The 25,504-nt window shown below is 38.7% G+C and overlaps 2 protein-coding genes across 2 annotated transcripts in view; both read right to left on the bottom strand.

Moving 5' to 3' along the window:
• The window catches only part of LOC139477898 (inversin-like), a 47,615-nt gene extending 41,323 nt beyond the window's left edge, over positions 1–6,292 (bottom strand). Inside the window, exons 1-4 of the mRNA XM_071260331.1 lie at positions 6,206–6,292; positions 5,527–5,578; positions 3,862–4,146; positions 2,127–2,411 (exon numbers count right to left, since the gene is read on the bottom strand). Of these exons, the coding sequence (XP_071116432.1) occupies positions 2,127–2,411; positions 3,862–4,146; positions 5,527–5,554 (598 nt within the window). The 5' untranslated portion in view covers positions 5,555–5,578; positions 6,206–6,292. The remainder of the gene's footprint in view (positions 1–2,126; positions 2,412–3,861; positions 4,147–5,526; positions 5,579–6,205) is intronic.
• Positions 6,293–11,241: 4,949 nt separating this feature from the next.
• LOC139477883 (multiple epidermal growth factor-like domains protein 11) lies at positions 11,242–14,831 on the bottom strand. The gene is made up of 3 exons (XM_071260314.1): positions 14,780–14,831; positions 13,401–14,399; positions 11,242–11,675 (listed from the first exon to the last, which is right to left on the bottom strand). The coding sequence occupies exons 1-3, from the start codon at positions 14,829–14,831 to the stop codon at positions 11,242–11,244; spliced, it is 1,485 nt and encodes a 494-aa protein (XP_071116415.1).
• Between the last annotated feature and the right edge of the window lie 10,673 nt (positions 14,832–25,504).

Here is a 25,504-nt window from a genome sequence, read left to right as displayed (position 1 = left end):
TACAATTTCTTGAAACTACGTTATTTCACTCTAATTTTTTTTTCATGAAAAATGATTCATGGTAAGGGTTAAACGAGTATTTTTTCCATTGAAATAGGAAACTGAACCGACATTTTGAACTCAAACATCTTTTAGAAAAAAGAATAGAATTTTACAGTATTAAAACGTCATATACCAGACTGGCATACATTACAGTCTTCAACACACGGGTTTCGCGATACCGACTCTATATTTCTCCGAGCTGACCTCTAGCTAGGAGTCAAGACTGTTCACCCTTATTTCTATATATAGTTGTCATGGCAACTAAATGTTAAAAGGAACTTATAAGAGGTAGCACTAGAAGAGTTAAGAACTGGACATGTGGTTTCTATGGAAATTCAACTCACACCCCTCTTTGCCACATGTGACAGTCATTACTACGTGAAATCCATGCATCAATGGAATATGTCTAACAATGACATTCCTTTCCCCGTGAATCACATTTGAACCTCGTAGTAGCCACTTCCATATAGGGACACTCATTACTACGCTTTGTTCTCACTTAATGAAGGACTCATTAACACATTTCCTTCGTGCATTGGAACAACAGACCTCTCATTACCCTTTCTATCCTGTGACGTCATGATTATATTTGACTATGAATGAGTTATTGCACTTATGGATCAACTTAGCCTGAGATGTGGAATGGGGCCTCATAGAACTGACTTGTAGGTCAGGCGCGAGATTCAAACCGAGGACACGTGGCAACCCGTGAGCGTTCACGGCAACGTCCGCCATCTTGTTTTTAGACACGTGTTGTTCTACGTTTAACGAATGGTCAAGTAATTAATTGCATGATTGCATACGGTCAGTTGACCCTTAATGTAATTGAATATCGGGAGATCTTTCTACATGAACCTGTTCCTGGGCTTTTAAATATTACCGCACATAGCCCGCCACCGAATGCCCACAGAGAAATGTCTTCAATGCGAAAGGTTCAAATGTTCACCACATGTTCTCTCGCCAAAATGGTCTCACAATGACATTCCATTCCGCGTGAGTCAAGACCCAACCCAACCCCGGTCGTAGTAACATGTCCATATAGGGACATTCATTACTATCCCGTGTTCTACGGTTAACGAATGGTCAAGTCATTAATTGCATGATTGCATTTGGTCAGTTGACCCTTTATTAACCTAATTGACCTGTGACGTCATGCATACATTTGAATATTAATGAGTTATTCTGCATATTAATGAGACACTGACAGTCACGTGACCTTGATGACGTCAGAGCACCACCTAGGTGGTGCTCTAGTTATTAATAAATATCTACTTGAATGATAGTTTAATGACTTTGATCTTGTTACACTTATCAAGAACGCACTGTAACATACCGTTCAGTTTAATAGTAATTTCAGTTCAGAAACAATTCATAAATTACCCCGCTAGTCTTATACCAAACCGGTAAAATACAGTAATGATTGCACATCGTTCCTGTCATACAATTTCATAAAACAAAGGCTATAAACCAATTAAAATAGTATTATAACTCTGAGGGATTAAACAAAATAATTTCTCATTAATGTGGAAGAGGCAAAATATGGCAATATGGAAATGTGGGATAGTTGTCTGACTGCTGGATGCAATGTGGCTGACATAAACTTCAAATCATAAATGAATTATATCTCGAATATCTGCTGAAACCGATTCCATAGGCCTTACACACATGGATCAAAAATAAAAACGGGTCACTGAAAATCTGGAATGAATCAAAGTCTTCCCGAACAGGTAAGCAGGTGGGCATGTCCGTCTCTCACGGTGGCATACCCAAGGGACTGAAGGGTATGTAAGTCTGCCTCAAGCTGCCTGACATATGATACTTTCACGTAACGTCAACCCTGGCTAATATATGATGCAATCCTGCACCACATTTGGTTCTCCTGGAAGCATGCTATCATAGAATAGGCAAGATAATGGTGAATATCTGTACAGACTTCGTTAAGACTTACGTGTCCTGATATCTGGGATAAACAATGATTATCTAATGCAATTTTTCTCTCTAAATGTTAGCGTTCACTGAAAACTTAACTGGAGGCAAATTCAATACAACTAAATATTTGTTTGTCTATGTATAAAACTGTCTACCTGTTGTCGTGATACAGAAATATCCACTGTGTCCATCTATACACCCGATGGTACATCCCCCGTTGGCTTGGTTACACGTGGTCTTGATGCAGTTCTGACTACAAAGTTGATCACAGTGGTCACCATGCCGACCACGAACACACCCTTGCAAACACTTCCCTGTGTATTTGTGACAAGGTCGAAGGTTTGTCTCTGGGAAAAGGCCACAGACTTCAGAACAGGGTCGGTCGCAGCTTTCTCCATACTTGCCAAAGTCACATACTATGCTATTTTGTACTATGGGACCTGCAAGACAACAAGTTAATAAATGGCATACTCAGGACGTTATTTGCATTCAAATAATCACAATTATACTTGACTGAACTTTATTAGGACAACCATAACTTTTTCAATCTCTGCATCTTTTCTGATTAATAGTTGCCTGATTGTTGAACGTGTAATGGATCCATTATGGCTGACATGAAATTCAAAACATCAACGCCAGATAATAATCAATCACGAATATCTGCCTAAACCGATTCCATGGCACTTATAAGGTACAATCGTCTTGACAGATACAAACAGCTGCAGGTCACTGACAATGGGGATGAAAAGAAGTTTTCGCGAACAGTGGAAGCATACCTTGCTCTTCCGGTAGTTTCACTCACTCACACAATGTTCATGAACAAAGAAGTTATATCAATACAGAGAAGGATTCCCCAAAGAACGTACGGGTATATATTTCTATAACAACTTGCCAGGCATATGACATACGAGCTATCTATTACAAACACAAACACAAAAAGAAGACATTGCTGCCTAAAATATGATACAAAGAGATTACTAGGCGAGTGAACAGTGGAGAAGTTACCATACGACGTCACTAGACGAATGTCTGCCAGCTGTCATTTATCTTACAAAACGAAAATGAAACAACGAGTTGTTAGATAAGTGGTATCTTAAAGGCACGAGAGCAGTAGTGTGTTTCTCAAACACTCTAAAATCACACAATTTTAGCATCGAATCAATTCACATTTTGTTTATTTCATGATCACAGTGGCGCATGAACACATAATACAACGGCCATTTGTGACGTCATCTGGCTTACTGTTTACTACCCATACCTAGTGTGACCCTCCACAATAACAACTTCCGACATGTCTGTGGATTATCAAGGTAATGATGATAATGCAAACCTGGCAAGACCAAAGAACATGTAAAGAACTCTAAAACCATCGAGTTTCGATACCTACGTAGATGAATTCGACCAAAGCGCCAGTTACGTATCAATGAAATACAGTCAGGAAACTTGATCTTCATAATCTGATCTCAGGTCATCACCATGGAGTAGCCAATCACGGACCTAATATTCCATCTCACACATATGATTGATACCAGTTATCTCAAATGGGCTTCTCACTACAGGCTGGTACGAAAAAACAACTTCATATTTGGTTTACTGAATGCATGGTGTCAATGAAATACGCTGTGTGTTTGGGTGGTGAATATTTGTGCAGAGTTCATTATGACATACATTTTCTGGGACAAACAACTATTAACTCCCGAAAATGTGCTTTCAAAATGTAGATTGAACTGCGAATAGATTGGACTCATTCCAACTATTACTCTCACAAGTGTATATGTGAACATAAACTATATAACTTTTTTTTGTTTAATCTGATGTTAGCACTTCAGATACAAATTCAAGACAACTAAATATCTGTTATAGTCTGTGAAAAGAACTGTATCTGTGTACCTGTTGTTATATTACAGAAATATCCAATGTATCCATCTATACACCCGATGGTACATCCCCCGTTGGCTTGGTTACACGTGGTCTTGATGCAGTGGTGGCTACAAAGTTGTTCACACTGGTCACCATGCCGACCACGAACACACCCATGTAAACACTTCCCTGTGTATTTGTCACAAGGTCGAAGGTTTGTCTCTGGGAACAGGCCACAGTCTTCAGAACAGGGTCGGTCGCAGTTTTCTCCATATTTGCCCATGTCACATGCTGGGGCACTATGTACTGCAGCAACTGAAACATTAAATATGGTGAGGGTACGGTATGGAAATTTCCAGCAGCTTTCTAGGTTGTATATAAGGGTACAATAGCGTGTGTACGTGTCCCTCATATTTTATCACCGTTTCGGAAGGATTAGCTTTCATGGAAGGTTCGCTCATTATACCTAATTCCCTGCAAACCCCATCTCGGAAGCTTGACCACTGTCGCCGCCGGGGTGAATTTTAATATTATTACCACTGACTTTTGCTTTCACCACTGTATTTTTGTACAGTAAACTACGGTTATAACGAAATAAAAAAGACCTCTAATTTTAGTTCGTTATAACCGTAGTTGGTTATAGGCACATATACAGTCTATATGCAGCAAATGGACGGGACCCCAAAACAGTTCGTTATATCCGTCAGTTCGGTATAAGCGTGTTCATTATAAACGTAGTTTCCTGTATTTGATACTGACCACTGCCGTCATAGTATATATTGCCATTGACTATTGTACTACTTCTCTATTGTGTACTGCCATTGTAATTTCTGTGCAGTAATTCGTGTTGATTTGTAAACCTAGTTCATTCTGTAATACATTTGTTGATTGTATTCCACTTCCTGCTTGTTTGTTGGTTTCACACCAGGTTCTTTTATGTACAGATTTCTGGGGTCACATATTGTTTCAATTTGGAATTCGAAGCCAAACAAGTACACCTAACAGTAGTCCAAGCGTGAACGTGACATGATTTGCATCTATTCTACCCGAAGCCAAGTCGTCACCTTAGCGAATGATGCACACTTTGTGACGATCTCTCGAGACTGCATAATAGAACCTGACATGAACAACCTCAACTTTCGCTTCCTGTGATAACCCCTAAGAATTCCCTACCATGAATACACACTCGTTATTTATGATCACCGCAATCCTATACTCAAGACTTGTGCTTACTATTCAATTAGATGGGTCACCGAAGAAATGGAACCACACTAACACCAGAGAGTGTCGGTGACAATGACGTAAACCTCAACACCTATTCATATGTCTTTATTCACCTTTCAAGAATAGGCCAATTCAACAACAGCAACAACATATCTCTGTTAACGTCATTTACTTGAAGTCGGTGTATTACCACACATAGAAAGAGGCTTAAGGGAGTTCTTCAAAATAAACTACCTAACAAATTATGTCGGCGTACACTGATACGCGATGAACCAAGACACCAGAGAGGGTTAGGGTTAGGGTTAGGGTTAGGGCTAGGTTTAGGGAAACCGATGTATGTCTCAGTCTGTTCTCGCCTTCTCCATTTAGCCACCACGTTCTCAGATCAGAACTTTTCATACATTACTAACGTTAACTCAAAGTATAAATGCAGTAACTATGTAGCTGTGTCATGTGTGAATAAGTACTCACAAACTGTGACAAGCAACGATCCAAGCATGGCTGCTTATCCCCTCAAAAGATCCTGCAAAATCAATATCATTATAAATTTCACCCAATTATTGTTATTTTACTAATAATTCATTAGTTTTTATTTTGTGTAAAAGATTCGGATAGAAGGTAGACAAGTCATTCAAGTATTTAACACGTAAATACTTGGAAACATGTGTCTCGAATTCTTGATGAAAATGACTGAATTCAATATATGCACTCATGCATACCACAGTGCCCCGAGTGAGTGCGTGAGTTGAAAGTTAAGGTCACATCGGCAATATTTCAGCCATATCGTGACTAGTGTGCCCTGAGTGTCGAACACTAATATGCTATGCCTCATAACGCTTTTAGTTACACGATGCCTCTCTCACCATGGATAAGCGTGAGTCAAAGGGAACAACAATCACTGAGTCACACTATGTGTAGACAATCACATTTAACATCTATATGTTCTTCGTACTAATTGACATTGCATTACAGTAACTAAAAGCGACAAGGCCCTTTCCATATTCATCAGAAGCCTCTGCCAAAAGTATTGATTAACGTAGGCATGCCATTTCTCAGCTTAAGTTTCAAGCTTGTGTAAAATTGCGAAACTATTTCTCCAGTTTGTGTTTTGTTCAGAAACTACCAACGTAAATGATTTGAAATGACTTACCGCACCCAACACAGTGACACACGACAGCGCAGTGAACAACTACATGACGGTCTATCTCGTCTTCACTGAACTATGACGCGAGGTGGGGGTGGCTATGACTGAATTGTGCAGTTGTATACAAGGTGGGTATCTGTCACACAGGAATGCAGTAGACCAGGTAGTACTGTTGTTTGTATGTTTGACCAGTTAGTTGATAAAGTAGGCAGAGTTATACCGAGCGCTCATTTTATGATTAGTTTCTTTAATTCGATTCTTCAATCAAATAGTATCTTGGCTGTTGGGGTGGAACCAGTGTAACCTTAATACACCCTCGATCAAATATGCACAGCTCATTATTGAGGGGCCAAGCAGATAATAAGAAATAAAAGTATCCACCCCAACACCTTTGCCCATATCACCATTTCTGTTCATCTCACCATCTATGATCATCACACCATCCATGTTCATCTCACCGTCTATGTTCATCTCACCATCTATGGTCATCTCACTATCTATGTTCATCTTACATCTATGTCCATCTCACCATCTATGCTCATCTCACCGTCTATGTTCATCTCACCTTCTATGTTCATATCACCATCTATCTTCATCTTATCATCTATGTTCATCTCACCATCTATGTTCATCTCACAATCTATGTTCATCTCACATCTCTCTTCATCTCACCATCTGTGTTCATATCACCATCGGGCGGTCGGGTAGCCTAGTGGTTAAAGCGTTCGCTCGTCACGCTGAAGACCCAGGTTCGATTCCCGACATGGGTACAATGTGTGAAGCCCATTTCTGGTGTCCCCCGCCGTGATATTGCTGGGATATTGCTAAAGGCGGCGTAAAATCATACTCACTCACTCACTCATATCACCATCTGTGTTCATCTCACATCTATGTTCATCTCACCATCCATGTTCATCCTATCATCTATGTTCATCTAATCATCTATGTTCATCTAATCATCTATGTTCATCTCGCCATCCATGTTCATCCTATCATCTATGTTCATCTAACCATCTATGTTCATCTCACCATCCATGTTCATCCTATCATCTATGTTCATCCTATCATCTATGTTCATCCTATCATCTATGTTCATCCTATCATCTATGTTCATCCTATCATCTATGTTCATCTCACCATCTATGTTCATCTCACATCTATGTTCATCATATCATCTATGTTCATTTCACCATCCATGTTCACCCTATCATTTATGTTCATCTAACCATCTATGTTCATCTCACCATCCATGTTCATCCTATCATCTATGTTCATTTCACCATCCATGTTCACCCTATCATTTATGTTCATCTAACCATCCATGTTCATCCTATCATCTATGTTCATCCTATCATCTATGTTCATCCTATCATCTATGTTCATCCTATCATCTATGTTCATCCTATCATCTATGTTCATCCTATCATCTATGTTCATCTCACCATCCATGTTCATCCTATCATCTATGTTCATTTCACCATCCATGTTCACCCTATCATTTATGTTCATCCTATCATCTATGTTCATCTCACCATCTATGTTCATCTCACATCTATGTTCATCCTATCATCTATGTTTATCTCACCATCCATGTTCATCCTATCATCTATGTTCATCCTATCATCTATGTTCATCCTATCATCTATGTTCATCTCACCATCCATGTTCATCTCACCATCCATGTTCATCCTATCATCTATGTCCATCTCACCATCCATGTTCATCTCACCATCCATGTTCATCCTATCATCTATGTTCGTTTCACCACCCATGTTCATCTCACATCTATGTTCATCCTATCATCTATGTTCATTTCATCATCTATGTTCATCCTATCATCTATGTTCATCTCACTTTCTATGTTCATTTTATCATCTATGTTCATCCCACCATCTATGTTCATTTCACCATCTATGTTCATCTCACCATCTATGTTCATCTTATCAGCAGATGATCTCACCATCCATGTTCATCCCACCATCCATGTTCATCCTATCATCTATGTTCATCTAACCATCTATGTTCATCTCACCATCTATGTTCATCTCACCATCCATGTTCATCTCACTATCCATGTTCATCCTATCATCTATGTTTATCTCACCATCCATGTTCATCCTATCATCTATGTTCATCCCACCATTTATGTTCATCTCACCATCCATGTTCATCTCACCATCCATGTTCATCCTATCATCTATGTTCATCCCACCATTTATGTTCATCTCACCATCCATGTTCATCTCACTATCCATGTTCATCCTATCATCTATGTTCATCTCACCATCCATGTTCATCCTATCATCTATGTTCATCTAACCATCTATGTTCATCTCACCATCTATGTTCATCTCACCATCCATGTTCATCCTATCATCTATGTTCATCCCACCATCTATGTTCATCTCACCATCTATGTTCATCTCACCATCCATGTTCATCCTATCATCTATGTTCATCTCACCATTATGGACACATAAACCAATGTTGGGAGACGTTATATATTCAAAAGTCAGATGAGCTGTAATCAAATATACTCAACAACAAAAGTTCCTGTGACACCAATATTTAAGTAAAACGCAACTGCTACAGAAAAGCATGCATTCCATGCAAAAGTTGACTTTTATGCAAGCCCCATGCATTTCACTACCCAAGAATGGGTATAAAATCATGTGCGTTAAAGGGATTCCATATGCATTGTTTAGCATCGTGCTGACAACAACCACTCAGAAAAACAACAAAATTATGCAATTATTCAACATAACGAAATGACACGCCTGTCCGAGCGTCTGGGAGCCATTGATATGCTTGAAGCGGTCGAGTCAACGTGATGTTGCAAGACAATTTATGGCGTTGTTTATGGCAACGTTGGCAACAGACGAATGCAGTCAGAGACCATCTTCTGAGTGGCAGGCCACGCGTAACCAATAATCGACAAGACAACTGGATTCGAACAACACACCTACGAAATCGATTCAAGCCGGCAACAGTGACTGCAAGAAGCATCCCTGGTCTTCGACGAATATCTTCGACTAATATAAGACTGTCGCCAGAAGACCCGCCAGACGTCCCATTTTGACAGGAAACCACCGTCAAGCACGTCTACAGTGGTGGAGACAACGTCTACGCTGGATGGCCACGCAGTGGGGACAAGTTCTATTCACTGACGAGTCTCGTTTTCACCTCAGCCACAGCGATGGACGGATTCGAGTGTACCGACGTCGAGCTGAACGTTACGTCAATCATTATGTCATGAAAGAAGATCGGTTCGGGGGCGGCAGCGTTATGGTATGGAGTGGGATTACAGCAAGACAGAGGACCAGTTTGATAGTGGTAGAGGGAAATCTCAATGGACAGCGCTACCGCGACGAGATCATCGGCCCTGTTGTTCTACCGTTTTTGCGTCGTCATGGCCCAGGCATTACCTTTGAACATGACAACGCCCGGCCTCATATTGCTCGACTTGTTCAGGATTCTCTTCAACAAAACAACGTGAATGTCATCCCCTGGCCGGCTCGCTCCCCTGATCTCTCACCAATAGAGCACATGTGGGATGAGATGGATCGGCGCCTTCGATGTCAACCACGTGTTCCACAGACACTCCAGGACTTCGAAACATGCTCCAGCAGATATGGACAGATATCCCACAGGACTTGTGCGACGCCTGGTCCATTCAATGAGACGAAGATGTTCATGTTTGTTTTTTATGAAATCACACATTTTCTGAAGTCATTGTGGCAAATTAAACCATTTGAACACTTACAGGAGTCTTTTATCTGTTGCAAACCGAAATTGTTTTAGATTTGGTAAGACAATAACTACATCTTGACATAAAACAGGTATATACAATGTAATCTTGACAGTTTGTCATCAAGTACCCAAGACATTAACTACATCTGTCTTGGCATAAAACGGGTATAAACTATGTAATCTTGACAGTTTGTCATCAAGTACCCAAGACATTAACTACATCTGTCTTGGCATAAAACAGATATATACGATGTAATCTTGACAGTTTGTCATCAAGTACCCAAGACATTAACTACATCTGTCTTGGCATAAAACAGGTATATACGATGTAATCTTGACAGTTTGTCATCAAGTACCCAAGACATTAACTACATCTGTCTTGGCATAAAACAGGTATATACGATGTAATCTTGACAGTTTGTCATCAAGTACCCAAGACATTAACTACATCTGTCTTGGCATAAAACAAGTATATACGATGTAATCTTGACAGTTTGTCATCAAGTACCCAAGACATTAACTACATCTGTCTTGGCATAAAACAGATATATACGATGTAATCTTGACAGTTTGTCATCAATTACCTAAGACAATCACTTCACGTGTCTTGACATAAAACAAGTATATACAATGTTAACTTGACCAATCTTGGTTTCAGGAAGAGTGCTTCGCATTTATTTGCACAACTTTACAGGTTGACTTCACAAATCTGAAGTTAACAATAAAACATTAGTATTCAATTTAATGTTTGCGGTCAGTTGTAACTGTAATTTGTTAATGTAATTCAGGATACATTAAACTGAATATACATGTATATTTGCACTCTGACAGAGTTAGAGATGCGATATTCGTCTCCACAATAATATCGCCCTCATAAGGCATGTGTCAACTTTGTACAGATGCGTGACTGGTACCACAGGTGGGGCAGGACACGCCCACCTTTCCGTTGACACATGGTATCATCCCCATCTGATAGTGGTTCTGTCAGAAACACATGTTTATGATGTAGTCAGAAGGAATAAGGAGGTGCATGTTGAAGAAAGAACATTTTAAGAAGAGTCATGTGACGCCCTAGGCAATCTTCATTGAAAGCGCTAAATACTCGCTTATAAAATATGTGAAATGTAGGCGCCAAGAGAGATGAATGTTTTTGTAGCTACATTTATGTTCACCAGAAACACCGATGCAATGAGGAAACTTTATTCTCAATCGTTGTTACAAGGCAGAGGTCACATGTATACCTGTTTCAAGGGCTGGTGAATTGAAGTGGAGGCATTCTGTAAAATGAGTACTTATTGTGAGTCCTGCCTTGGTGACAGATATGTCACAACTGTTGTCGGGTCATCAACAAACACATTCTGGAGAAGGCGAGTGTACGATGAGTGGTCTTCAGCAGAAGCCCCGGATGTAGCATCCTCTTTTTCTCCTGCATCACTGGACACAGGGAAGCACTCAGGAAGAGCAGGTATGGCGCCGGCTGCAATGCTCTCCTCCTCCGCCTCTTTCCCCTCCTCCTCGTTTTCCTCCTGCTGCTCCTCTTCTTTCTCCTCCTCCTCCTCTGCCCCCTCATCCTCCTCTTCCCTCATCATGTTGTCTGGTACCCTCCTTGGAAGATCCGGGTCCATGTTTTCATCATGTATTTCGTAATACCTGTGTAACACCTGGTATTGCACTGAAGGCAGATGCATCTGTCCATTGTGCATCCCAGCCTCTAATTGATGGTCTTCTGTATAAAAGTATAAGTGAAATTCTTACATCGTTTGCAGTGAGATCCAATGTATGGAAACTTAAAGGTGCGACTTTGGTAGCATTATCATAATTTCTAAGTTGAAATGTCTTGTTATTTCAATTATTTTCTTATTTTATAGAAATTACGAGTTTTTTCTCGTTACTCCAATTATATTTTCATGATATTGATTATTTTCTCATTATCAAAAGTTAATTCAATTAACTTGAAATATTGAATTTTTACTGGTTAATTTTCTTCGACTTTTTTCATGGTTATTTTAGTTATTCTTCAATAAAATCGATATTTTTCGAATTTTGTAAAATAATCAATCACGTAAAAATAATAGAAATTTTGATCAAATAATATACATTACGAGAAAATAACTCGAAATTTGAAAAAAATAAACATATAATTGATATAATGAGATATTTCGATTTAAAATAATAAAACTACGTTACGAACGTGGCAGTACAAAGTTTTGTACAATGCTCTTGCCAGTGACCTACAATGGGAATGTGGCCTTTGTGAAAATCATTAAGAATCTGCATAGTTTCCCCAATGTAATCATGATAAGATGATCACTTTAAAAAAATTCTCGAATTATCAGCAAAAATTCATTTTTCACTTGTCGTCTAATAACTGTCCTATTCCATTAAGTAAGATCTCGACTTTCGTCAGGGATAGGCATGTCTGTGGCAGTCATATCTATGATAGCAAAAATAATGGATTAAAATAAAAATATAATACACTGTGCGTCATCACAGTGACATTGTGACATGAGCTGATGCATTGCAAATATTAATGCAACGTCATTGTATTCACTGTTAAGGGAACTTTAAAACGTCAGCGCCAGAGAAAAAATCTGCATTATCTGCCGAAGCAAATTGCATGGGCTGAAGAAGGCAAAATAGTAATAACACTTATATGAATGAACCACTGAAACTAGTGATGACTCCAGGCGAAGCTAATTTCTTTACAGGTTGAAGCTTTGCATTCTTTCAACAGCTCAATCTCAGTGTTGAATTTTATCAACCGATTTAGACGCATGTGAAGAAAACAAGGACATGCCTTTTTTCTTTTATATATTTATATAAAACCATCATAGCACGTGGTCAGACATCGCCCAGTCTTCTCGTCACAGTCGGAGCAATGATGATCGTCTTTGCATTTGGCAGCTGTGAAAAGATACTTTTTTTTATATTCGTTTTCATATTCTGTTTTCATTGTTTTCATTGGTGGAATGCACAAACTGAAAAAAGGGACATCAAATTGAATAAACCCATTCTGTCCCAGCCAGCTGCCCACATGACAAGCTTCAACTAACATAACCAACTCACTCACAATTTTCATGAAAAAAGTATATATTGCCTGAAATTTGGGGATCGGACATTTAAGTAGTAGGCATCCCCATGGTTTGCTTGGAAACATAGTGGCAAGAAAACATGAAACGGAAACTAACACAACTCCAAATGTCTGGTCAAAGCAGAAGTATCTTATTGTAGTGCTACCGGTAGAGCAGGATGTGGATAAGGTAGAGCAGGATATGCTTACCTTTTACGCCTGGTGTCAGGACTGATTTCATTTTTTGTCTTTTACGCTCAATGAAACAGAAACATTAAGCTGTTTCTGTCTATTATTATTTCAATATATATTTGGGATAGCAAGTCAAAACTGGAAACTAATACTCTGGTCACATATTTTGTTGTGTGTTTTAATATTCACCTCTTTTACAAGGAGCAGCTTGACGGTATTCCTCTATGGAGCAGTTGCCTGTACAAGAGGGATCACACCCGCTGATAGTGCACCCCTTGATGCATGTGCCAGTCTTCTGATGACACACCCCGTCACGACACACTGCACACGTCTGGTCACACACTTCCCCATACCAGCCCTGGCTGTATCCATGTGTACAGGATCCGGTGTTTGAGTGACAGGTGTGATTGAAGCACGTCTCAGAACACAGTGTACAGTTTTTCCCGAAATATCCAATCTTACATCCTTCAACACAAGTACCTGTCAGGTCGCACCTGTGGTTCAAACAATTAGCGTCACATCGAGATGAACACGTGGGTCCGTACCATCCATCTTCACAACCACGTGTACACTCGCCACTCTGGTTGTGAGAAGTCGGTGTACAAAAGTTGACAGTCTCCTTGTCAGTGCAATTCAGTGGACATGTATTACTTATTGATATGCAATGTTCATTGCAAGGCTCAATGCAGAACATTTGGTAAAATCTAGATGAACACTCCTTCAAGCATTCACTGTCACAACTTCCTGAACAGTTTGCACAGGAATGTTCACAGTCCTGACCAACGTATGGAGGATGACACTCCTCACATGTTCCTGTGATCCTGTTGCAGGATCTACATCTGCTGGAGCATGGTCGACAGCCAGAACCGTAGTAGGAGTCGACACATCCAGACACACAGGTGGAGTTCAGCTTGCAGTATTCTTCCTCACACCCGTCAGGACACAGTGTACACTTTACTCCAGGGTTACGACAGTTTATGTTGCAACTTGTGCCTTGGAAGCCTGTAACACAGCCTTCAGAACATCGCTCAATCCCTCCATCTGTGGTTTCACATGTATTGTTGCGACAACCGCTGCTGCACCTTAAACTGCACTCTTTGTCCCAATAGCCATCATAGCACGTGGTCAGACATCGCCCAGTCTTCTCGTCACAGTCGGAGCAATGATGATCGTCTTTGCATTTGGCAGCTGTGAAAAGATATTTTTTTGTATAAGCGTTTTCATATTCTGTTTTCGTTGTATAGTCCTTCTCCACACATGGAATTAGAAATATATTTGAATTGCTTGTTCATGTATACTAACGGAAATAAATAATATTATGAAATGAAATAACCTAATGTCACGTTGCACCAGGAAAATGGCCGCATTCACACCCCTTTATGTGAGGTAAGCTTCCGTGTGTTTTTCAAATCCAACGTACAAAGACGGATGATATGCTTTACTGATGGTTCACATCTGATTAATCGAATTAACTAAATTCTTATAAAATATCGGTTCATATTTGACACCAAGGATATGAAGAACATGAGAGAAGACAGGAAGGGAGTAAGATCCAAGTTGTGGATTACCTTGTGTTTCAACAAACAAACAAGCAAACGCCAGGTACACAATAACAGCCATCTGTTATCTTGAACATAAAGAAGTTGATACATTGTTTGTTTGTTGTGGCAGGGGCGGGGGGGGGGGGGGGGGGGGGAGGGATGATCGCTTGCTGGAAGGGGGCATTTTGTACATGATCTTTTACTCAACGATATGGACCTTAGAACCAATTCTCCATCACGCCCCTGTCTTGATTGAAAAGTGGAGAAAATGAACCTGATGATGTCTTTCAGAGTGTTAGGTTGACATTGCACAAACCGAAAAACAGGACTCCGAATTGAATAAACCCATTCTGTCCCAGCCAGCTGTCCACATGACAAGCTTCAACTAACATATCTGTTGTATGTAAGCATCACCACATTAATTGTATGATCAAAGATAAAACGTCAGTGCAAGAGAATAGCCAGTCTTGATTATCCGCAGATTCCCTTTGGCGTAATGGGCAAAAGAGCTGTGAAAACTACCTGGATGGATCACTGAAAATCAGTGATGACACCAGGTGTTCACGCCAGGGTATCACCCACCATTTGCATGAAAAAGTATTTATTGCCTGACAGCAGTCCTCCCCCGTGCGACGACGGCCTGTAAACAAACCAGACAATCAAGTGATTGATGGACCAGAATGTCCGTGACACGTCAGTTCACTTAATGATTACGATATGTTAATTTTGAATAGCGTCTGCTCTGTACAAGTGCCAAATTAAATCTGCCAAAACCAAGCATCAACTGTGTGCTTGACTCAAATAACCGAAGAGATGTCCATTTACTTGCCCTTTTATAACTGAGTAAGGAAAGTCTCGATTATGTCAAGATTTGATTTTTCAACATTACAAGCACAGAAACATCATCCCTTTATCAGTGGGGATCAGTCAATAAACGGGATGACCATAGATACAGTTTACATCTCTATCGTCAAAGGTCCAGGACAATCTGTCAATAATGAAAGCAAATGCCAACTGACGTATGTTGACAAAACTAAATCTGAAATACTTGAATTCCTCGTTAATAACATTTATATAAAATTTGGGGATCGGACATTGAAGCAATAGGCATCCCCATGGGTACACGGTGAGCTCCCAACCTTGCGCATCTGTTTCTTTATGCATACGAGTCATCATTTCTGCCTGACAAACATAGAAATGTTGCCAAGAAGTTTTAAATTAAGCTTAAACATCGGTGACCTGATATTGTTCAATAATGGTTAAATAGCCAATTCCCTTCCTCCAATATGTCCTCATGAAAGTTTCACATAGATCTCTGACAAGAGGGACATTTCTAAATTTAACGCATCAGTGACAACAGTGGTGTCTGAAACAATTCTCTATTTTGATATGTACACTTGACTTGCCTTTATATGTGTTATGAGTGCTTTAAGTTGGGTAAAATGCTCTCAACTTTCACGAACTATCACAACTAATTGACAGTGACTGATAAACAGATGCTTAATGATATGGTAGGAATCTTTCAATGGTACATGTGTACCTTGCTTATGGAAAGGATTTGTTGCTTTGTATCGTGTTTTCAAGTGTTTCTTAACTTGAACACTTGACGTGCCTTTACATGTGTTCGTGACGGGTACCATAGGTGGGGTAGTATGCGCTCAGCTTTGACGAACACCCGGTATCACCCGATGACAGATGAACTCATGCTTATGACATTGTTGGAATCTTACAATGGACTCTGCCTTCAGCAGCGATTTCCTGTGCTTATAGAAAGGCTGTGTTGCTTTAATTCATTGCTATTGAGGTAATGACATAAGTAGAACTTTATTTTTACATGCAAAAACTATATCAGGAGCAAACAAGTACGATTTAAAAGACGTAAATAATGATAATTACCTCATGACTTAGTTGAGAAAGCTGTTAGCGGCAGGTTCAGTGTGGTTGTGTTAGCCTTTGTTCTCAGTGCCCTAATTTCGTCTTCCTCCTCGCTCCACGTGATTAAATATCATATCATATCAATGAGGACTGGATGCACCATACAGAAGAGACTTCGGACAGATCATCTGGGGATAAAAGGCTATGGTATACCATGGTTTTGAATAGTGTAAGCGAAACTAGGTAAATGAGAGTTTAGATATTATATTTTTGAATCATTTAACCTTTAGCCTGCTGAATTATTTTCACACTTCTTACCCCTGCCTGCTGGATTAATTTTAGCATAAGGCGCTCTAAAGAGGGTGGGTGATTTCAAACAGTCGGTGCCTCATTAAACAAGGGCCAATTGAAGAAATATTTTGCACATTTATTCCTGATAGAAAACTACACAATTCTATATAAAAATATCCTGATGTTTTCAATCATACCAAGGTTAAGACCAAAGCGAACACAAAATTTGTACATTTTCTTGAACTTACCTGAATTGCGTTATTGAAGGTGGTTTGCATTTCCTGCTAGGAACCTTTTAATATCGTAACATTTGTGCAAATTGATTTCAGTAATCATATCTCCGATATCTTAATTTTAATTGAGTAAAAAATCGGGTTTTATAATCGGCATATATCAGCGCGATGGTAAAATTATGAACCATTTCAGTGAATTTATTATCTAAATGTTAAACAGAAAAAAAACTTAATTTTCGAGGTCATCATGTCGGTTGCAGAAATACGAATATTCGGGTTGATCTGAAGTGTCAGTTATAAAATTTGCAGGAAACAATTAATGACTTATAAATATTCACCAATCCTAATTTCAAGCGTTTTGGTTGAATATTTACGATATACAAAAATAAACAACCCGTGTCATGATGCTAGCAGACGTCCTAAAATCAAACATGGCGCGCTTCGCCCGACCTCCGCATAACTTATTGCTATCTTAATATCAACAAAGTTTACATTGCCTTTATAAATATAACTTGGCGAAAGTTGACGATCTTCTCAATCGAAGAATGTTTTATTCGTCATATTCCAATAAATATGACGAGAGAAAAATGAAAATAAAGATCGTGAATTCTGACAGCACTATTTCAATAAGTGCAAAGGTCACCGGATGTGATGTCACAGACAGGGGTAGTCTGCTGATAAGCTTTCGAAACAAAACAATTACAGTAAATTTTGAAATAGTTCGCCTATCACATAGAGCAAAAATATAAGTCGATACACAGTATAAGTAATCACCACAAACATGAAATAAAAATGTGACTTTGACGATATAATTCGCGTATTAGTTAATCCGTTTGACCTTGCATGCTCCCGTGACCCGGAAACGGTAGACGATAAATCAACATGCCACATGCAAGTTTCTTGGTATCTTTTATTTGAACTTCTGTTGATATTTAAGAATCACCATTCAATGTTGTGAATATAAATGGGACATGATTCATATTTCTGCGATGTACACGCTGATAAGTTTCACTACAACAAGTGTATCCCACTTAATACGTCTATGGATATCGTCGATCAGCAAGATCACCCTCAACAACAGGTGCGCGAAAATGGGCTTGACAAAACGTGTTTCAAAATAACATCCCCGCGTTGCTGAATATGATAGGGTATATATAAGTAATAAAATGCTACGTACATATTTTCGGTGTTAGTTCCACATTACATTTAGGATAGTTTTCCTTTCGGGAATACATTCATAGATTCTAGTATGATTCTAGAACAGTTACACGAAGGATTTCTAAATTTATTCCAAAAATATGAAGACCACCATGATTGCGTATTGATGATAGATTTGTAATTGTTTAATTATTTACAGCTGTTTACAGGTTTTAAAATTTTAAGATATATTTAATAGTTATTGTTCCCACAATGATGGTGTGTGGGGACAGTAAATATTAGTCTTTGCATCAGCACAGTGTAACTGATCAAACTTCAATTATTATCTTTAGTTTAAACATATTTATTCAACAATTATTATCTTGCACTCTGAAAATCAACTATATGAAAAAGTAACTCTCTGATGTCATCATTTTAATTTTAGTATTCCATGAATAATGAATAAATCAGATCCTTAACATATACATACTAAACTCATATGGACATTAATCTTGTGCATTATGTGGTTTGTTTCCAAATAAAACAATTCTGAAAGATAATTTAATAGGAATTAATTTAATTTAATTACAGTAACAGTACTTGTAACAGTACATGACATTTTTGTTTGTTTAATCACAAGAACCATGGTGGCACATGAGCTGGTAAGTTTGCCATAAGTTTCTTAGAAAATGCTATCTCAGTCTTCTGGTTGGAATGAAAAGAAACATGCCTGTGTACATGTTTACCCTTGCCAGATGTATTTTTTCCAGTCAGCCAATCCATTACTTTTGTTCACCTTATGTGGTCTATTTTATACATACAGGTACTGCTTCCAACCTGTTTTTTCTTTGTATGCAATCACAGTATCACAACTTCCTCAGCTGGTGTGTATAAAAATTCCCCTGTCATCATGAAAAAAAAATTATAAAGGAAGGTCATATTTTCATTCAAAAACATATCTGTCTTTCCTTGAATACTCTTTGTCTAAGTGACAGAAATGTCAGTGTCATAAAAAAAATTTAAAAAGATTTTCATAAGGACCTTTCTTAGATAGACCTAGATCTAAGTCAAACCATGTGACTAGTTAGGTAGAATTATACTTATAAGCCCTCATTTCTGAGGTGTCCATATTTTTCACATTTTTAGGACTAAACGTGATCCGTGTAGATCTGCCTGTTTTGTTATGTAAACAAATTCTTGTCTTAAAAAATGAGAAAAGGAATCATTCAGACGAATTTTTTTATCCCATTGATTCACGAAAATCAGTTGAAATGTACAGTTGTGACTTTTGTACCCAAAATTTCTAGTAATTTGTTACCAGAATTGGTATGTGATTTTGTAGATCTACCTAGAATTATTTCAAAGATATACATTAATTTGGTGTCTTAAACTTAACATAATATCACTTTCCTATCAAAACAATTCATTCTAACTTAGGTTTAACCAACTTAACTGGCCTCTCCTTCAGTGACAAGACGTCAATTTTCTCTCAACACTAAACAATCAATTTCAAGGATAACAGTCATAATCATATTTGGAACTTGATGAAATATTTTATCATGTGTTCTGTTCATCTACATGAAAACATAAATATAATTTTAGATCTATTGTCTTATTTTCTTAGGTACGAATTCACAAAGTATTTTGGGTACAATTTAATTTGTTTTGGGTACAAAATCACATATATAGGAGCCTAGAATCTATATATATATTTACACTAGCCTACCTCGTTGTGTACCAAAATTGTATCGGTTCAGAGGACGGGAGGTTCTCAGAAAGTTTTCAACAACATCTTTAATATTTAAATTGTTCTTTTTGTAATGTTAGACCAATAACAATATTATGTTATTATTATGGCATATCAATACGTTGTATCGCTCTCCGTTGCGTTCGTTTTTAGAAAATATTTTTAAAATTAAAATCATCGAGCGTGAAATCCATTACGGTTTCGGATTTAGACTTACACATTTGATGGCGACAATCACGAAGAAATATGAAACAAATAGGAGTGTAGACTGCTCTCCAGATCAATAAATAGTAAATAGTTGACGAAAAATAGTAAATTATGTATTGTCTTTTGATTTTGAATCTATTTCGGAATTTCTTTATGATAGCTTACCAACTTTTGCATATTTTGCTTCCATGTGTCACATGCGGTACGTGCTTCCGGTTTCAGAAATGATAGCTAAAATTGCAAGTATTTTGATTATTTCTCGTAAAATGCATTATTTTGCTAATGAATGGTTTACCTAGAATGTATATCAGTTCAGATTTTGCGTATCATCCAATATTTGTCATTTTTCCGCAGTGTTTGTTGACTTTGTTCAACTCAACAAATCGCGAGTTAGGCCACGCCCAAACGTATCTCTGACGTTTGTCGGCTTGTCAATGTGTCGGAAAGTTTATCAAACGAAATCATTTGCAAACTCTTTAAAAATGAAATTCTTTTTACAAAGATTTATACATACGTGTCAATAATTCTAGAAAATTAAGTTAGATGTAACAAAATGATTGTAATAGTCTAACGGGATAACTATGCATGTGGAGTTGTTTGTTTACCGCCCTTTCCATGATCGTACAAGTTCCATCCAATCGATGATGTTACGATTCAGATTGTTTTTGTTCACAATTAGTTACACCGAAAGTTGCTAATTTTTAGAAATAAAGGAACATGAGTGTTTTCCTTTCGTCAGCAAACAAAAAATTATGATCGAATAGGAAAAATGATGAAATTATAAAGAAAATATCGGACTGCATGCCGCTCAACGTGAAGTGCCAAAAGTCAACAATGGCCGTTTCTGGTAGTTGTGTGCCGAGAAGTTTGGCCGAAACTTTTTTAACTCGCGATATTTTCTTTTTGAGGTAAATAAATGACTGAACGTTTTGATATTGAGCAAGCTGAGCATTTATGCATGTCATACGTAATTTAAATGTTACGCAAAGCCTTCTTGGTAAATAGATATGGCGAGTTTTATTTTGGGGTGTTGTTATGATATTCGCCTGTCGAATGGGTTCGACATCAGATGCACGGGGATGGACACCTCTGTCGAATGGGTTCGACGTTAGCGTGCAGAGCTTTAAATAAAAGCATATGTAAATGTAAGGTTTGGATGGGTTATATTTCCGTCACCAGTTTGCTCAACCAGTGAAGGCATGGCTTCAATTCCCCACATAGGTACAATGTCCATCTGTTAGATCATGTGACTTGACTGTTACACTGTACACTTGATCAAGTGATCTGACTGTACGTAACACTGTACACGTGATCAAGTGACCTGACTGTACATAACACTGTACACTTGATCAAGTGATCTGACTGTACGTAACACTGTACACGTGATCAAGTGACCTGACTTTACGTAACACTGTACACGTGATCAAGTGACCTGACTTTACATAACACTGTACACGTGATCAAGTGACCTGACTGTCCGTAACACTGTACATGTGGTCATCGGACCTGAATGTACGTAACACTGTACACGTGATCAAGTGATATGACTGTACGTAACACTGTACCCGTGATCAAGTGACCTGACTGTACGTAACAATGTACACATGATCAAGTGACCTGACTTTACGTAACACTATACACGTGATCAAGTGACCTGACTGTACATAACACTGTACATGTGATCAAGTGATATGACTGTATGTAACACTGTACACTTGATCATGTGACCTGACTGTACATAACACTGTACACTTGATCAAGTGACCTGACTGTACGTAACAATTTACACGTGATCAAGTGACCTGACTGTACGTAACACTTTACACGTGACCAAGTGACCTGATTGTATGTAACACTGTACACGTGATAAAGTGACCTGCTTGTACGTAACACTGTACATGTGATCAAGTGACCTGACTGTACGTAACACTGTACACATGATCAAACGACCTGATTGTACGTAACAATGTACACGTGATCAAGTGACCTGACTGTACGTAACAATGTACATGTGATCAAGTGACCTGACTGTACGTAACACTGTACACATGAACAAATGACCTGATTGTACGTAACAATGTACACGTGATCAAGTGACCTGACTGTACGTAACAGTGTACACGTGATCAAGTGACCTGATTGTATGTAACACTGTACACGTGATAAATTGATCTGACTGTATGTTACACTGTACACTTGATCAAGTGACCTGACTGTACGTAACACTGTACACATGATCAAATGACCTGATTGTACGTAACAATGTACACGTGATCAAGTGACCTGATTGTATGTAACAATGTACACGTGATCAAGTAACCTGACTGTACGTAACACTGTACACATGATCAAATGACCTGATTGTACGTAACACTGTACACGTGATCAAGTGACCTGACTGTACGTAACACTGTACACATGATCAAATGACCTGATTGTACGTAACAATGTACACGTGATCAAGTGACCTGACTGTGCGTAACAATGTACACGTGATCAAGTGAACTGCTTGTACGTAACACTGTACTCGTGATCAAGTGACCTGATACTGTACACGTGAACAAGTGATCTGACTATGCGTAACACTGTACACGTTATTAAGTGACCTGACTGTACGTAACACTGTACATGTGATCAAGTGATATGACTGTACGTAACACTGTACACGTGATCAAGTTACCTGATTGTACGTAACACTGTACACGTGATCAAGTGACCTGCTTGTTCGTAACACTGTACACGTGATCAAGTGATCTGACTGTATGTAACACTTTACACGTGATCAAGTGATCTGACAGTATGTAACACTGTACACGTGATCAAGTGACCTGATTGTATGTAACACTGTACACTTGATCATGTGACCTGACTGTACGGAACACTGTACACGTGATCAAGTGACCTGACTGTACGTAACACTGTACCCGTGATCAAGTGATCTGACTGTACGTAACACTGTACATGTGATCAAGTGACCTGATACTGTACACGTGAACAAGTGATCTGACTATGCGTAACACTGTACATGTTATTAAGTGACCTGACTGTACGTAACGCTGTACACGTGATCAAGTGATCTGACTGTGCGTAACACTGTACATGTGATCAAGTGATCTGACTGTACGTAACACTGTACACTTGATCAAGTGATCTGACTGTACGTAACACTGTACACGTGATCAAGTGACCTGACTGTACGTAACACTGTACACTTGATCATGTGACTTGACTGTAACACTGTACGTGTGATCAAGTGATCTGACTGTACGTAAAACTGTACATGTGATCAAGTGACCTGACTGTACATAACACTGTACATGTGATCAAGTGATCTGACTGTATGTAACACTGTACACGCGATCAAGTGATCTGACTGTACGTAACACTGTACACGTGATCAAGTGATCTGACTGTACTTAACACTGTACACGTGATCAAGTGATCTCTCTGTGCGTAACACTGTACACGTGATCGGTGACTTCGGTGCATACGTGCTGTCTGGTTACAGTATTTGCATTATGTTATCACGGATCTTTTGTGTTAACTTGAAAAGATATTTTTTTTCATATGCGACTTCATTGAGACTTGTATCAATGTTACTCTCCAGGTGGCTGTTAGAAGTTGTTGGGGAGTGCAGTGTGCTTGGTTGAGAATGTCATTGTCACAGGGGGCCGAACATGTGCTCATAGCGGGTAGACAGAAGTAAGACTCGCATAGTGACACAACTGAATATGTGTATTTTGCTTGGATAGAAAATTCTCGATAGGCATATGTTTAGGCCTTGTCAGTAATGTATTCCATGAAATGAGTATGTGTTGTCAAGGCGTGTGCTCATTCTATATAAACTGTAGGAGGTACTACAATTCAGGGCTGCCACTTTCTAGAACTAGCACACCACAGGCTTCAATTTTTAGTAATTTACCTTCATGTTATTAAGGATGTCTGCTGGTGCTGTCGAACTGTCGTGTCTTATTTAACACAGATATTTACATCATGTACAAGAACTAGCACACCACAGGCTTCAGTCTTTAGTGTTTTACCTTCATGTTATTAAGGATGTCTGCTGGTACTGTCGAACTGTCGTGTCTTATTTAACACAGACGTTTACATCAAGTACAAGACGTCAAAATGGCCGCAACAATAAACGTGACGGGAGAGATTTCGGAAGTTGTTTATGAACCTGTGGCGGTTACATGTTTTAGTCATCATTGATCAATTGGCCGATTATTGAAAGGTGATTAAAGATGTGTCAAATAGACACTGTTGACACTCATTGTCAGCCTAGACACGGATCGAGTCGATACTACCATAGTTTGGATGTGCATTTTTTCGTTTTGCTCACTTGGATTGGTCGTCAAATTGTGTCGTTCATACAGTTATGAATGTCAATTTCGCGTTCATGTGACCGACCTCTCGTCCGATGGAAAAGCCGTATATCGTGCAACCTTCAAAATAAAAAATATATTATATAAAATTGGACATTGGCATCACATTGGTTTGGCCGAATGTATAAGCCTAATTTGACTCAACTTTAACGTAGAACATTGACCACCATTGGACAAACGTTACCATACTATCTGGGATTCTAAAAGGGGAATGAGAGGGGTTGTTGACAAAGTAGTCAATACAATGTCAGGAAAGGAGGAAGTACAAACTCTGAAATCAGATACACTCGGAATATCAACTGGCTATTTGTCATAAAGAACCGGAAGAACATTGAATGGTTGACTTATTTGAAATAGCCCTGCACAGATTGTCCGAGTAAAGCATTTTAGAAACGGATTTAGACATGACATTGGGCCGACATTGGCAACTTTTCGTATATAGTTTATGCCGATGAGCAAGGTTGAGTTGACCCAACGTTGTAAGCCAACTGTGACTCAAAACCCAACGGAGAGCGCTGCGCCAATGAGGGAGCGTATCAAGATGTTATATGGGTATTTATGTAATTTGGACCAGGATCGAGAGGCAAATAGAATATTTATTTGGGGTAATAAGCTAGCTTTAAAAATAAAAATGAATTGGAATTATAGAGTATAATTTAAGCTTTCTAACCATGGTCTTGGACATTTTAGTAAGGTTGACAATAATTAACATGTATATGTGTGTCGGACATAAAACGTGTTATATTGTGAAGATATACGACGCAGTGGAATCCAGTAGTACAGAGTGGCACGGGTACAGGAGGCTATCAACTGAGAGTTTTACTGCAACTTTTAAACACGTGTTTGATGAGGAATAATAGTTACTCTTCATATGTCT

This window comes from Haliotis cracherodii, unplaced genomic scaffold, assembly GCF_022045235.1.
Source record: "Haliotis cracherodii isolate W230 unplaced genomic scaffold, xgHalCrac1.p SCAF_37, whole genome shotgun sequence".
Lineage (NCBI taxonomy): Eukaryota > Metazoa > Mollusca > Gastropoda > Lepetellida > Haliotidae > Haliotis > Haliotis cracherodii.
This window is presented reverse-complemented; position numbering and strand designations above follow the sequence as displayed.